The sequence below is a fragment of the Danio rerio genome, chromosome 12 (genome assembly GCF_049306965.1).
Source record: "Danio rerio strain Tuebingen ecotype United States chromosome 12, GRCz12tu, whole genome shotgun sequence".
In the NCBI taxonomy this organism is placed as follows: Eukaryota; Metazoa; Chordata; class Actinopteri; order Cypriniformes; family Danionidae; genus Danio; species Danio rerio.
Genome location: NC_133187.1, coordinates 28766599 through 28779974, shown reverse-complemented (window position 1 = coordinate 28779974; position 13376 = coordinate 28766599). Strand labels below are relative to the sequence as shown.

At 37.4% G+C, this 13376-nt stretch overlaps 2 protein-coding genes across 6 annotated transcripts in view; both read right to left on the bottom strand.

Annotated features, from left to right (window-relative positions):
- znf438 (zinc finger protein 438) overlaps positions 1-13376 on the bottom strand; it is a 118044-nt gene that overhangs the window by 15545 nt on the left and 89123 nt on the right. For 3 of the 5 annotated variants that reach the window (XR_012387705.1, XR_012387706.1, XR_012387703.1), the window contains 3 exons: positions 12881-12920; positions 12198-12243; positions 7141-12075 (listed from right to left, as the gene is read on the bottom strand). The gene's annotated coding sequence lies outside the window, so the exon portion shown is untranslated. Of the gene's footprint in view, positions 1-1897; positions 2010-7140; positions 12076-12197; positions 12244-12880; positions 12921-13376 lie in introns of those variants that run through there. The other 2 variants (XR_012387704.1, XR_011017341.2) reach the window with 1 other exon arrangement.
- znfl1g (zinc finger-like gene 1g) lies at positions 8588-11754 on the bottom strand. The gene is given in 2 exon segments (NM_001145701.1): positions 8588-10109; positions 11379-11754. A coding segment is annotated over 1 exon segment (1518 nt). The 5' UTR covers positions 10106-10109; positions 11379-11754.

Below are 13376 nucleotides of genomic sequence, written 5' to 3'. Positions count from 1 at the left end.
AACAATGGTTTCAATGACGTATATTAGTTCAGTGGTCCTCAACCACCGGACCGTGGCCACACAAAAAATCCTTAATTATTTCTGTTTTATTTATTATCTGAATCTAAACGATCTTTTATTTAAAAAAAAAAAATGACCACATTCTCTAGCTTACTTCTTGGTCACTTGAGAGCCACAAGCAGCAAAATGAGTAACCGTACGTTCACACCGAAAGCGGCGAGAGTGTCCAAGGTTGCTCTGGCCGCCCTGGCGACAACGCTCTCTGCCTTCAGCTCCTGCGGCGAGAGCGTCAAAACTCGCTACATTGATCTCATATTTAAAGGAGCCGTTGCAGCATATCAGTTACATTCCTGCATAAAACATGTTTCTAGCGTGAAAATGTTGCGCACTTCTTATCAAATTCATACAACAATGGAAGATCAAGTTGCGTGTGGTTTGGCTTTGCTCTATTTATCCAATATGTGTCCATATGTCTGAAATATCCTGAAGCAGCAGTACTGTTTTGTACTGTCACATCGCATGAGATTCCCGCTTTTTTAAGATACATTTATATATCATTAATGAACATGAGTAACTCGCCAGTAACTTATTTAATGTATGTTCCTGTAGGAAAAAAATTTAAATAATTGGAAATCTGGCGACCGCAATAATCAAACCCTTGGGAACAACTGTGGTCGGAACCAAAGTTCACTGGTCTGTGTTCTCTGAACTGCTATCAAGCGATGGACGTCTTCATTCTGATTGCTTGCCGCCGAACCGCGTCATAGCTCATTACCATAAAGTTGACTTCATTTCAACTCTCCTCGACGCTCACGCCGGCGAAGACGCACCGCACTGCTCCTCGCCGCTTATCGCCGCCGGCTCTCATTGAAAATGAATGACTTCCGGCTACTTTGACGCTCTCGCCGCTTTCGGTGTGAACGTATGGTAAGAAACAGACATACAGGATAGTTTCTTTGACCCGCAAACTGGCAAGGAATGGAATTTGTCAACAAATCAGGTGAATCCGCCATGTTTGTGCAAGAAGATCACCTGCTGGAGATTGCAACCGACGGCGGCCTTTTAGGGGCCGTTCACAAATCATGTCTTTTATAGAGGTCGCGCAAGTTCGTTATTTCCAGCGGAGGTGCACAGCTTGTGTACGCAAGCGGCGTGATGCGCTCGTGCCTTCCAGACGCACCAAGTTGAACGAATGCCGCGAGTGCACTGCGAATCACTTGACAAGAACTGACCTCAGCTTTAACTTGTGTGGAATATACACATCCGGTCCACGGCAAAATGATCAAGCGTTCACTGGTCCGTGGTCATAAAATGGATGGAGACCATTGTAAAAAACGTTTAATATCCTTTCTAGTACACAAAATAATATTTACATTAACAAAAGGTTTTTCAGAAATTAAGATGTTTTCACTACAATGTTCTTTTGGGGAACTAAAAACGGTTGCAAAACCAAATTAAGGACCGTTTAAGAGTGAACACTTTTTAAAATAAAAGTTATTTAATGACGTCAATTGTTTCAGAGAAACTTTAAAATCCTTGTACATATTCATTCCACCAAGGGATTTTTTTGTGTGGAATAAGATTATTAAAAGTATTTAAGCTTTTATTTAGTTTTTTTAAAAAGTTCATCTTTAGAGGTGAAGTATAAAATTGGCCAAGTTTCCTCTTCAGTTGTGAACTACACGATCTTATCTTTCTCAGACACACCCTTCACTCATCCATCTTCAGCTCAGCGTCATCTCTCCATTTCTCCTCCGACAAACAAACCACGGATCAATAAAGCTTCTTTCTCCCATTAGTCTCCATTCAGGTTAATGCTGCACTATATATATATATATATATATATATATATATATATATATATATATATATATAATGTCTGCACTCCATATCTCACCTGCTTCTTTTAGTTTTAGTTAGGAGAACTTTTTGTCACAGGCAATCATTCTTTGATCTCGATCCATTCATTACAGTTCATGAAGAATTCATTCTCATCATCTTGGTCATCTCTGTGAATGAAACAGAGTGTGTGTGAGAGAGAGCTTGCACATTACTCTACTTCTGTTTTATTTTCCTCCTCCTACTTCCTTTCTCTCTCGCTGCTACCTTGCCTCTCTCTTTTCTCCAGCCCTACATCCTTCATTTACTTTAAAACAGACACTCTCCTCCTTCTAAAGCTCCATCCTCTAATCCTGTTAGAAGGATGGGCTTTGATCTCCAGTGAGTGATCATGTTTCTGGTGTGAAGAGAGAGAGAGTAGAAGTGAGAAATAGTACCACACAGATTAAAGAGGAATATGCATCGCTTCTGACGTTCCTTCACTCCCTGCATCAGAAGTGACTGCGCTATTGGGACAGAGAAGTTATGATCATTTAATGTAGGCTATAAATCAGACGCTGAGCCGCTCTGAGGAATACAATATAAAATGTGATACAATAATCTTAATTCGCCATCCGCAAGTGATATTCTTGCTACGTTTGTGACCCAAATGATCACATTGGGATTGGAAACACAATGCGTTTAGTTGCTTGAAATGTGTCTATTAATATTGCAATATAATGATGACATATAGCGATAATCAAATGACGCAAGACGTTCAGGCAGACATTATAAAAGCATTAGCACTCCTTCCGTGAATATAGGTTGTTGCGCGTAATACACAACCTAATATGAATCCATCATGTGTCCAGCTCAAATTGATTTAATCCTTGCCTTACACTGCTCAGTGTTCTGTGCAACCTACAAATCAAGTCTTGCGGTAAATGTCTTTGTATGGAAAAGGTAAGCCTTAAGATGCCGCCGCTTACGTGTTTGTTTGTGTTCATTAGAGGGATGATGGGAGAAATCTAAATCAGACAGGCAGGAGGCTGTTGCATACAATACACCACATGCAGTTACATATTTCTTTGTTTTTTTTATTTAGGCACCAATAATCATAACGCTGGGACGATGCTTTCTGTCGTACAAATACTATTCACGGCTTAGTTTCGCTAGAGCCACAAACAGAGACACACTATCACAGTGGCAGGAGAATATTCAGAGCTGGAAAATGACACTTGTGAACCACAAAGAATGTGTTGAACGAAGCCCAAAGTATACTTGGTTTTTATGTGTACGCTATGGTATGTGCACAGTGTGCTAGATTTCATTAGATTTTACTATGTGTGACAATATACTTGTAGCTCAAATATGTGCTTTGAATTAGAGATGCACTGATATGAAAATTTTTCCAAGATTGATGACCCGTCATATTTGGAAGCCAATAACCAATAGATAGAATAATATATTCCTTGATTTGCATGTTTCTGAGCCTGATTACAAACAGGATGGCTATTATAGGACTGCCAATATCCTGCAGATATAACTGTCATATCATACATTTCCTTCTGATTTCTTAACAAAAAATGTAACTATTTTAAGTATTGAAGTATTTTGAAGGAATTTATACAATTTCGTTTGTATGAAAATATACACTGTTAAAGAGCACCTATGATGAAAATCATCTTTTGGTAGCTGTTTGGACAGAACTGTGTGTGGGTATAGTGTGTCCACTGTTATATTGGAGTGTTAGAAACATAATAATTCTATTTATTTAAATTTCCTGACGTTAAAATAAGATCCATATTCCTGCAATTCTGAGGCCAACCGCAACATGACATAGAAGTCTGGATTCCCCGCCCACCGAATTGATTGACAGCCGTGTATTAACAAGTCTTCGTAGTAATGAGCATAATCATATCCACAGGACAGGACATGCAAAAAGTAGGATTAAAAGATCTGTTCAGCTTGCTGTGAACATCAATCATAATCAAATGCGATCAAGAATAAGTTCTAGAAGTTTAAAACATAATTAATTGACAGCCGCGCATTAACAAGTCTTCGTATTAACGCGTAAAATCATAATAGAACCTGTAATGGATATCCATACAGTAGTGAATATTAACGTGTATCCTGTCATGTTCGCCGTCCAAATATAGTTCAAAAAGTAAACGTGTGTGTGTGCACATGTGGGCGAACAATCTGTATAATTACATTGTGTGCAACTCATCATTGCAGAAAGGCTTGAATTAACTCCTCAAAAATACAAATCCAACAAATATAACAAATAACAGTTGGGAAAGTTCTTATTATAGTAGGGGAGATCTGCTTCATTCTTGTCCATCACCGTGCTGTTTGTCTACGTGAAGGCTATGGCTCTGACACGTACGTGGGAATGGTGGGCGAGGAGGACCAGCTCATTTGCAGTAAACGCACAGGCAACAACAACAGCTGAAATGTTAAAACAGCTCAAATTTCCCAGATTCAAAAAGGCATAATTAATATTCTGATGGGTATATTGAGCTGGAACTTTACAGACACATTATGGAGAGACAAAAAGTTTATATTAAAGCTTGAACAATGGGGTACAATAGGTGCCCTTTAAAAATGCTCGGTTGCGCACAATTGATTTGTGTTGGGACAATATGAAGGAATTAAGTTAACTTAAAAAGGTCTCACAAATTTAGGTGGATTGAACATAAAACAATTAAGTTATACCCACAAAAACTCAAGAATTGTGTAGTTTAGGCTCATTTTAAATGAGTAATTTGAACAAATATCTTAACTTTTGAAGTGCATACAATTTTAAAAGGAGACATTCCCACAACCCCCACCCCTAAACATCATTGGTGATGAATGAGCAAATTGAAATAAAATGTATGAATTGCCTTGAGGTTGTGTTGTGCATTCCTACTTTGAATTACTTTGCTATACTTAAATTGTCCACAAACGTGTTTTTGTCTGGATGAATAACAATTTTAACTACGGCATTTTTAAGGAGTAAAGAAACTATTTTAGTGATCATAATGACAAAAGTATTAAGTATACTCTGAAAAACTGTGCATTCAACAGGTTTTTTCAAGCATTTCCAAGTGTACACAAACCAAGTATACTTTGGGCCTAATAAAGGCCTAAAGTCTGAAATATTAAACCAATTCAAATGGTTTGGCTATGTTTAAACAATCAATCACTTTGAACATAGTAAGAGCACATTTTAAACAAAACATTGCTTTTCGTTCTCATTGTAAGGTTAAATCAGCCAAGAGCAATCCACCAAAGACTAGTTTCACAATGAACACATTTAAGGGGCAATTTCAACAAGACAAGCAGTCAGTTTGATGACTGCGAAGATCAACATTATTGACTCTGGGTTATCTAAAATATGAATTCAACTGTGAAAGACAAAATTAAATGGTGCTTTGGGATTTGCAGCCCGGTTTTTTTGCCAAGAATGTAATGTTAGCGAACTTTATCAGTTCATTTTACACAGCACCCGTTCAAGGAGATGACAGAACAATGTTTACAGAACGTACACCACTGAAAGGTTTGAACACACTAACACATTTTTTTTAATCATCACTAAATTCATAATATTTTTAAACAGAAATCAATTACGATACAGTAGATATGGTATAATGTAGTAAGCTACACATTCAGCCTGTCCTCAACTTAATAAACTGTTTTAAAACAGCTCTATTTTACAATGTCTTCTTCTTCTTTGGCCTTAGTCCTGTACGGTTGTGGGGTCGGCTCTTTGGAACAAGCCATTTTAGACTTGTCCATACGATAACGACTTTAAAAAAAATGTTTTATACACATTCCGGCCGTCCTGTCGTCTGGGCCTGTCACCCTCAAACACTGCGGACAATTTAGCCTACCCAATTCACCTGCAGCATGTCTTTGGACTGTGGGGGAAACCGGAGCACCCGGAGGAAACCCACACAAATGCAGGGAGAACATGCAAAGTCCTCACAGAAATGCCAACTGAGCTGAGGTTCGAACCAGCGACCTTCTTGCTGTGAGGCGATAGCACTACCTACTGCGCCACTGCTTCGCCCCTCTATTTTACATAGTCATTTTCTGAAAAACTTGCTGTCAAAATCTGCAGACTAGAAATGACTTTCAGCTTCTTCAGACTGCAAATTGGGGTAAAAATAATATTATTATATACTGTATTTCAGCATATTGTCACCCTTCAGGGAATACTCTCCTCAAACTTCAGATGGTTAATAGCGCCCTGATGATCACTAGCATTCAGTAACCTCCAATGGACAACTTTGGGCGATCAGATTATTAATAACGCACCGATGACATTGGCTGGAAATTCTTTTACTCACCCTTTACATTTCAAACCTTTGAGTTTCTTTCTTCTGAACACTAAATAAGATATTTTAAAGAAAGTTGGAAACATGTAACCTTTGACTTCTGTTTTATTTATTTTTCTACTATGAAAGTCGTGAGGTTACAGGTTTCCAGCTTTCTTCAAAGTATCTTCTTTAGTGTTGAACAGAATAAAGAAACTCATAAAGGTTTGAAACCACTTGAGGGAGAGTAATTAGTAAAAAAATGTATATTTTTGGGGAAACTATGTCTTTAACCCTTATCTATTGTTGGAATGTTTTTATCGACGCTGGGGTGATTTGAGTCTTAATTTTGCCATAACTTGTGTTTCAGATAGCAGAATTATTTTTGGTGAAAAATCTTATTTTTACACATATTTTGCTTAAATGCTTTGATTAAAAAAAAAACACTCAACAATACACTTTGGGCAAATTTACTACACATTTGTTATGGTTGAAATGAAAACATCCACTAAATTAAAAAATGCATTAGATAAATATTTGTTTTTGCATATATCTGTTGATCAACCTCAGTCCTGATCAAAACCTATAAGTTGTTTAGAAAAATCACAGGATTTTAACTCATTCACACGTGATGTCACTGATTCGATTAAAAAAAAAAAAAAAACACAAAATGACGTATTTTCAATATAAAAAGTAATTGTGGACTGTTTTTTTTTTTTTAATCTTTTAGAAATGTCTTGGAAATGTAAAACAACATTGCCTTTGATGTATTGTTTTCGATTTAATATATAGTTTTCTCCCTAATTTTGTGTTGGTGGCTTTGCCCTATTGACTTCCATTATAACCACATTTTTTATTACAAAACCATGACACCATATAATCATGCATTTTTGATTGTTGGTGGTGTTCCCTGTTGGGAAGTGTTAGATTTTGCTGTATTTGGCTTAACCGTTCTTGGGTGGCTCGCCAATGTATTAGATAACTCTAATACATAAAATAAGTAAGCTGACCAAAGTTCTTACGGAGAGAAGACTTTATTGAAGACAATCAATAGTGCAGTTCCTCAGCAGTGATGTTAACCCGTCGGTCTTCAAGTAACTTAACTCAAAGTACTGTCTGTGAGACAGTACTTTATATTAGCATCAAACAAAACATTCTGTTTACGAGGCTCAGCAGGACCCTCTTCAGATGTTTCAGCTGTTGTTTTGCTAATACCCATTGAGATTGTAAAAGGGTCATTTAGTTCACACCTATCAGTTTGTGGGGGTCGAGGCACAGGTCACCCCATCATATCACATCAGAGTTTAATCAATGTAAATGCAACTGAACTAAAATGCACATAATCTTTCAATCCCTCCTCTGATCATATTTGATCATAAAACAAGTTAATCATGTATACAGCAATCTGCAATACAGGCTATATAACTTAAAGTGACAGAATAAAAAGGCATGGTGAAGCTTGCATTTCCTTAAATGCCTGAGTCCATTTCTATTTGAAGTTGTGATGTTGTGGAAGTAGCGGATGTGGTTGTGTTCTGTGAATGTTCAGGTGTGTTCATCTAGGTGTCTGGTGTTGTGTGTCTCTGGTCATTCTCTGGAACATCGGAACACCTGCAATCACACAAAAGAGAAAAGGGAAACGTATCTTGCCCAAAAAAAGATTTTAGAGAAATTGTCAAACTGCCTATAGAAATTATAGAAACTGTCCCTATTTAATATAGACAGGACACTACAGTGTTTATCAGTGGTGGTTTATGTCTTCATCCTCAGGCGACAAGCTAGAGCCTAAAAACTCTAGTCCCGCCATATCTGGACTCTGAAAAACACTACTGTCATCTATCCCTCGTCTCTAGGCAAACTCACGTTGATCCATTTATCAAGTCCCTGAACTTTATTTATTGAATCAGATACTAAAACCTTCTCATATGAGCTCTCACACCTAGATTTTAATGGTAATATCTGAGGTTGTCGTATCTTTACCCATTTTCTGGGCTCTAAACTATGGCCCCTCTTCAGAGGTGACAAAACTTTATTATTGTCCTCATGTACTGCCAGGCTGAGTCTTGCTTTGTATTGGACAAGGCTGTCAGATGTCAGATTTTCTGTGGACATGGGCTGGCTTGGGGCATGTTCAAAAGGGCATAGTCTGTTTCCATCCATACTGCATTGGTTGCCATCACGCAGTTCTTTTGCATCGTCCATCAGCATTTCTTTTTTTGAGTTTTCATTTGCAGTCTGCTTTCTGTCTAAGACTGATCGGTGGTCTTTCTGAAGCTGTCTTAATGCCGCTGTATGTTCACCTCTCTCCTTTACGGCTTGTTTGGCAACACCATCTACTAGGACATCAAACTTGTCTTCATCTGTTGAGACTTCTGTGTCAGCTTTTATCTTACTGTTTGCATACACATTCAGTTCATCAGCTTCTGGAAAAGACGTCACTAGCTGGTGCTGCAGAGAGAGGTTCTTCAGTTTCCCTGCGGCTGTACTGCATTTAGCAGAGTCTGTTTTTGTTGTATTGTTAGCTGCTGAAACTGCTTGAACAGGTGGTCATCATCCTTGCTTTGATGTTTTAAACTGAGCTTGCACTCACGGGCCCAGTGTCCTTCTTCATTGCAATTTCTACATCTTCCTTTAGTTCGTAGTTTTGAGTATCCCATATACTCACGTTCTTTTTGCTCATCCTCAATTGTTCTGTTCTTGTAAAACAAACTTTTCGATTGCAAAGATCTGAGTCTGACATCTTGTGCTCTCTCCAGTTTAGCTGACCATTCAACAATCTGGATGAAAGTTGTTACAGTGCTGTCCCAGTCATCATACCTGATTTTAAGATCTTTAGAAATCTCAGGATTGAGTCCATTGACAAATGTTGTTTTCAGGGGAATTCCAGTGTCTTTGTCAAGATCTTCACTTGTATTCAGACCAGAATGTTCCGTCCATATTTGTCTGAAGCGTTCTTCAAACTCTGCAACACTTTCTCCAGTTTTCTGCATGCATGAGGTAATTCTTGCCCAATTGACCTCTGCAGGTTTCAGTTCAAACAAGAAGTTTTTTATGGCTTCCCATCCATCCTCTATGTTTTCTTGTGATTCACCAATCCTTCTTTCAACACTTTCTGTGAGTCTCTTTTGGTCACTGTCTCTTAGGGTGACATTAAGAATCATCACACCGTCTAGTGGATGTAAAATGTAGATTTTCTGCAGTCGTTGAAGAAACTGCCAAACCTTTCGTGGTTGTTTGTATACATCTGGCAGCTCTTTTGACCATTTGTCAACTTGCTCTGGAGTAGCTGGATGGTATGTCCTGTATGGAACATACTTCTTTACCACTTTTGTCACAGTGCGAGTTCGTCTCTCTCCATTGTCTTCATAGCCCTCCTCATTGTCAATTTCAACGTTAGTCCTTCTGTGTTTGACAATCACAGGAGCTAATCTAATCTTTGAGTTCACTGGGTCATGAACACAGGCGTTGATGGAAAGATCAGCCTCACTGTCAACAAAGCTGCTTGAAGATCTTGATTCCAGCTGTTTGGAGATCAAAGTCAATAGCTTGTTGTTTTCCTTTTCCAGTCTTTCTTTATCCTTCTTTAAGTTTTGCAATTGTTCAGCCAGTGCTCGAACTTTAGCTTTCTCCGCTTTGTTCTCACGTTCTAATTTGTCAATCTCACACTTATGCTCATGTTGAAGAATTTGCTTAACCAAAATCACAGACAATCCGTCCTTCTTGGTGGTTGTGCATAAGCGCTGTGTCTTTCCATAAGCCCTTTTAATGTCCGGCAATGCCCATAATCCACTCTGTGAGTGCTTGATGCTGTACTTCTTGCATACATCATCACAACACTTCCTCAGTCCCAGCCTTTTGTCTAAATATGCATTCAAATTCTCCAACATCTGGTCAATGGTAACACATGGAGGTTCTGTTCCATGTTTTTCTGATGTTGTTCTCAGGGTAGCTCCATTAGCATAGTTTCTTGCAGACTCAGCCATGGGAAGTACAGGACAGTGCTCTCAGAGGTGTGAAACAGAACAAAAGGTGTTAGAGCTAATAAAGGTGCTTATTCAAATTTAAATTCACAGCAGTCTGTTAAACCATTACAAATACATAGACAGATTCAACATTTTTTTCAAAGCTAAATTAGTGGCTAATAAAGTAGCACTTCATTCTTTCAGTCCCAATTCTTATTTGGCTACTAACAATCTTTGAACAAATGTATTAAACTATTACTTTTACAATCTCTACAATCCCAACAAAGAATGTATCAAGCTTTGCTTCTGCATTATCTTAGTGATTTGACCAGAATTATTTTTTCACAGTTTCTACAATCTTCAAAGCAAGAATCAAGTCTAAAATTGCCTAAAAGCTTCTGTCTAATAACAATTCTTTCTGAGCATTATCTTAGAAGGCTAAGTAACTTTCTTTAGGATTTGTCCCTAGTACAATGTGCTTAAATCTTACTGTATCCTTAAACCTAAGGCAAATAGCTTTCAGTTTTATGCCATCATATTTTAACACAGTTAGAATTTTCAAAATTACAATAATGGCTACTGAATTAGCCCACAGTCAAGAATTCCTAATTCTCGCAGCAATATGAGTCTCAAACTATTTATGTTTGCTTTATATGGCTCCTAACCATCTTTGGACAAAGGAGCTAAACTGTTATTTTTCAATCTCTACAATCACAGCTGAGAATGGACCAAGCTCTGCTTCTGCATAATCTTAGTGATTGGACCAGAATGATTATTTAACAGTTCATACAAACTCCAGAAAACTAACCAAGCCTACAATGTTTTTAAGATTTCTGTCGTATCACAGAAGGCTCTGTTACTTTCAAAATTAAAATAGTGGCTACTGAATTAGCACCCAGTCAAGAATTCCTAATTCTTGCAGCAACATCAGTCCCAAACTATTTTACGGCTCCTACAGTCCCCTGGGGAAATGGACCAAATTATTTTCAACAATTCCTACAATCTCCAAGAGAAAGGACCAAATTGTTTCTTAAATAATTCCTACAAGTACCCTGAGAATGGACTAAGCCTAAAATTTCCACTGCTCTTTCAAAATCTTTTGATAAATGGACCTAATTGTTTCTTTAACAATTTCTGCAAATATCAAGAGAAAGCCTGAAATTTCAGCAATACTATCACTGAATTTAGTTTTTTACTGCACTACATATACAGGTCAATCTGCTTACTTTAATGGTTACTTATAAAAGATGTCTCTTTTAAGGGTTCTTTAAGAGAGCTGATAAGTTTCACTCACCAAACTAGGATCTTTGAGATGAGATCCAGTTGATAAAATAAAGTGTGTCCACAGATACAATATGTAGATCCAGGACTCGTCCACAAACAAAATCTGTTTATCTTCAGCTTTAACTGTAGATTCTCCAAGATTCTTCAGTTCATTTCTTGTTGCAGTTGATGAGTTTTCCTCTTTTCAGTCTCTCCTGGCTGGCTCGCCAAATTGTTAGATTTTGCTGTATTTGGCTTAACCGTTCTTGGGTGGCTCGCCAATGTATTAGATAACTCTAATACATAAAATAAGTAAGCTGACCAAAGTTCTTACGGAGAGAAGACTTTATTGAAGACAATCAATAGTGCAGTTCCTCAGCAGTGATGTTAACCCGTCGGTCTTCAAGTAACTTAACTCAAAGTACTGTCTGTGAGACAGTACTTTATATTAGCATCAAACAAAACATTCTGTTTACGAGGCTCAGCAGGACCCTCTTCAGATGTTTCAGCTGTTGTTTTGCTAATACCCATTGAGATTGTAAAAGGGTCATTTAGTTCACACCTATCAGTTTGTGGGGGTCGAGGCACAGGTCACCCCATCATATCACATCAGAGTTTAATCAATGTAAATGCAACTGAACTAAAATGCACATAATCTTTCAGAAGAGGTCAAATTTGTCATTTTTACTGTTGATCATCAGTTGGCACTATTTACCCTTCAGATGGCCCTGTGCAAAAAAAAAAGAAAAAGAAAAAAAAAGCTTAGTTTCTGGATTTTATATGGCGTATAACAGCAAATAAAAGTGTGTATGTGTGTCTGAGTGTGTGAGAGTGACCTTTACGCACTTACCTTAATGTGTCTGAGAAAATCAAAATATGCATCTCAGCTCTCAGAACTACATGGAGCAAACAAAAACAAAGACTGTATTTATGCACCATCAAATGTGCGTATAATGGAAGTCAATGGGGAAAAACAGCCACCAACAGTAAATAAGTGGGAATAATGAAAATCTAGCAATGCATCAAAGACAATATTGTAACTAATTGTCTGTTCTCATCTCCAAGACTGAAATAAAAGGGAAAAAAAAACAGCCCACAATTATTTTTATATTAAAAAATGTAATTTTTATGTGTTTTTTTTCTTCACCAGATCAGTGACATCAAATTGTGAATTTAGAAAATAAAGAGTTAAAATCCTGTAATTTTCAAAACAATTTTGTAGTTTTGATCAGGATTGAGGTTGATTTAAAAGATTATGAAAAAAATAATCTGATGCATTTTTTACAGCAGTTTAATTCAGTGGATGTTTTCATCACTACCATAACAAAAGGGTAGTACATTTGAACAGTGTACAAGGGTTAAGCATGCTGAATTGATAATCATCAGTGTTGTCAGAGAGAGAGAGAGAGAGAGAGAGAGAGAGAAAGAGAGAGAGAGAGAGAGAGAGAGAGAGAGATTGGATGTACAATTTAACAAATTAGCCACTGCATAAAAAGCAAAAGTGATAAGACAGAGCACTGTTCTAATTCTTACCTATATCAATATGCAAATATATTTCGAAAACATGAGCCATCTGAAATGAAGAAAGTGATCAACATTATTTATATTAAAAAAGATAAAGCAAGAGCCACTTTGTTTACTGTTTGAATGCATGCAGTTGACCTTTTTTTGAATAATGAATTCAGCTACTGATATAGACAGCTGTTTTGTATAATTCAGACAAGTGACTGCTGTTTGGCTGTAGGCTTTGCATGTGTTCAGGTGACAACACAGTTAGCTTTCATCGCCACTAATGCCAGTGGCGTGTCAGTGATATAGAAAGAGATCCCATGTTTGCTGGATACTGTCCAATGTTTAGATCTAACATCCATTTCTTTGAATTTTGTTTTGTAAGGAAATTCACATCACATGGAGTGGACTTGTGTATATATATGGTGAATAAATGTTTACTTTGAAACCTTATGCACTGGCCTTTAGACAAATTCTGTCAAGTGTGCTCAAACCTTTGATAGTGTAGTCGAAGCTGCAG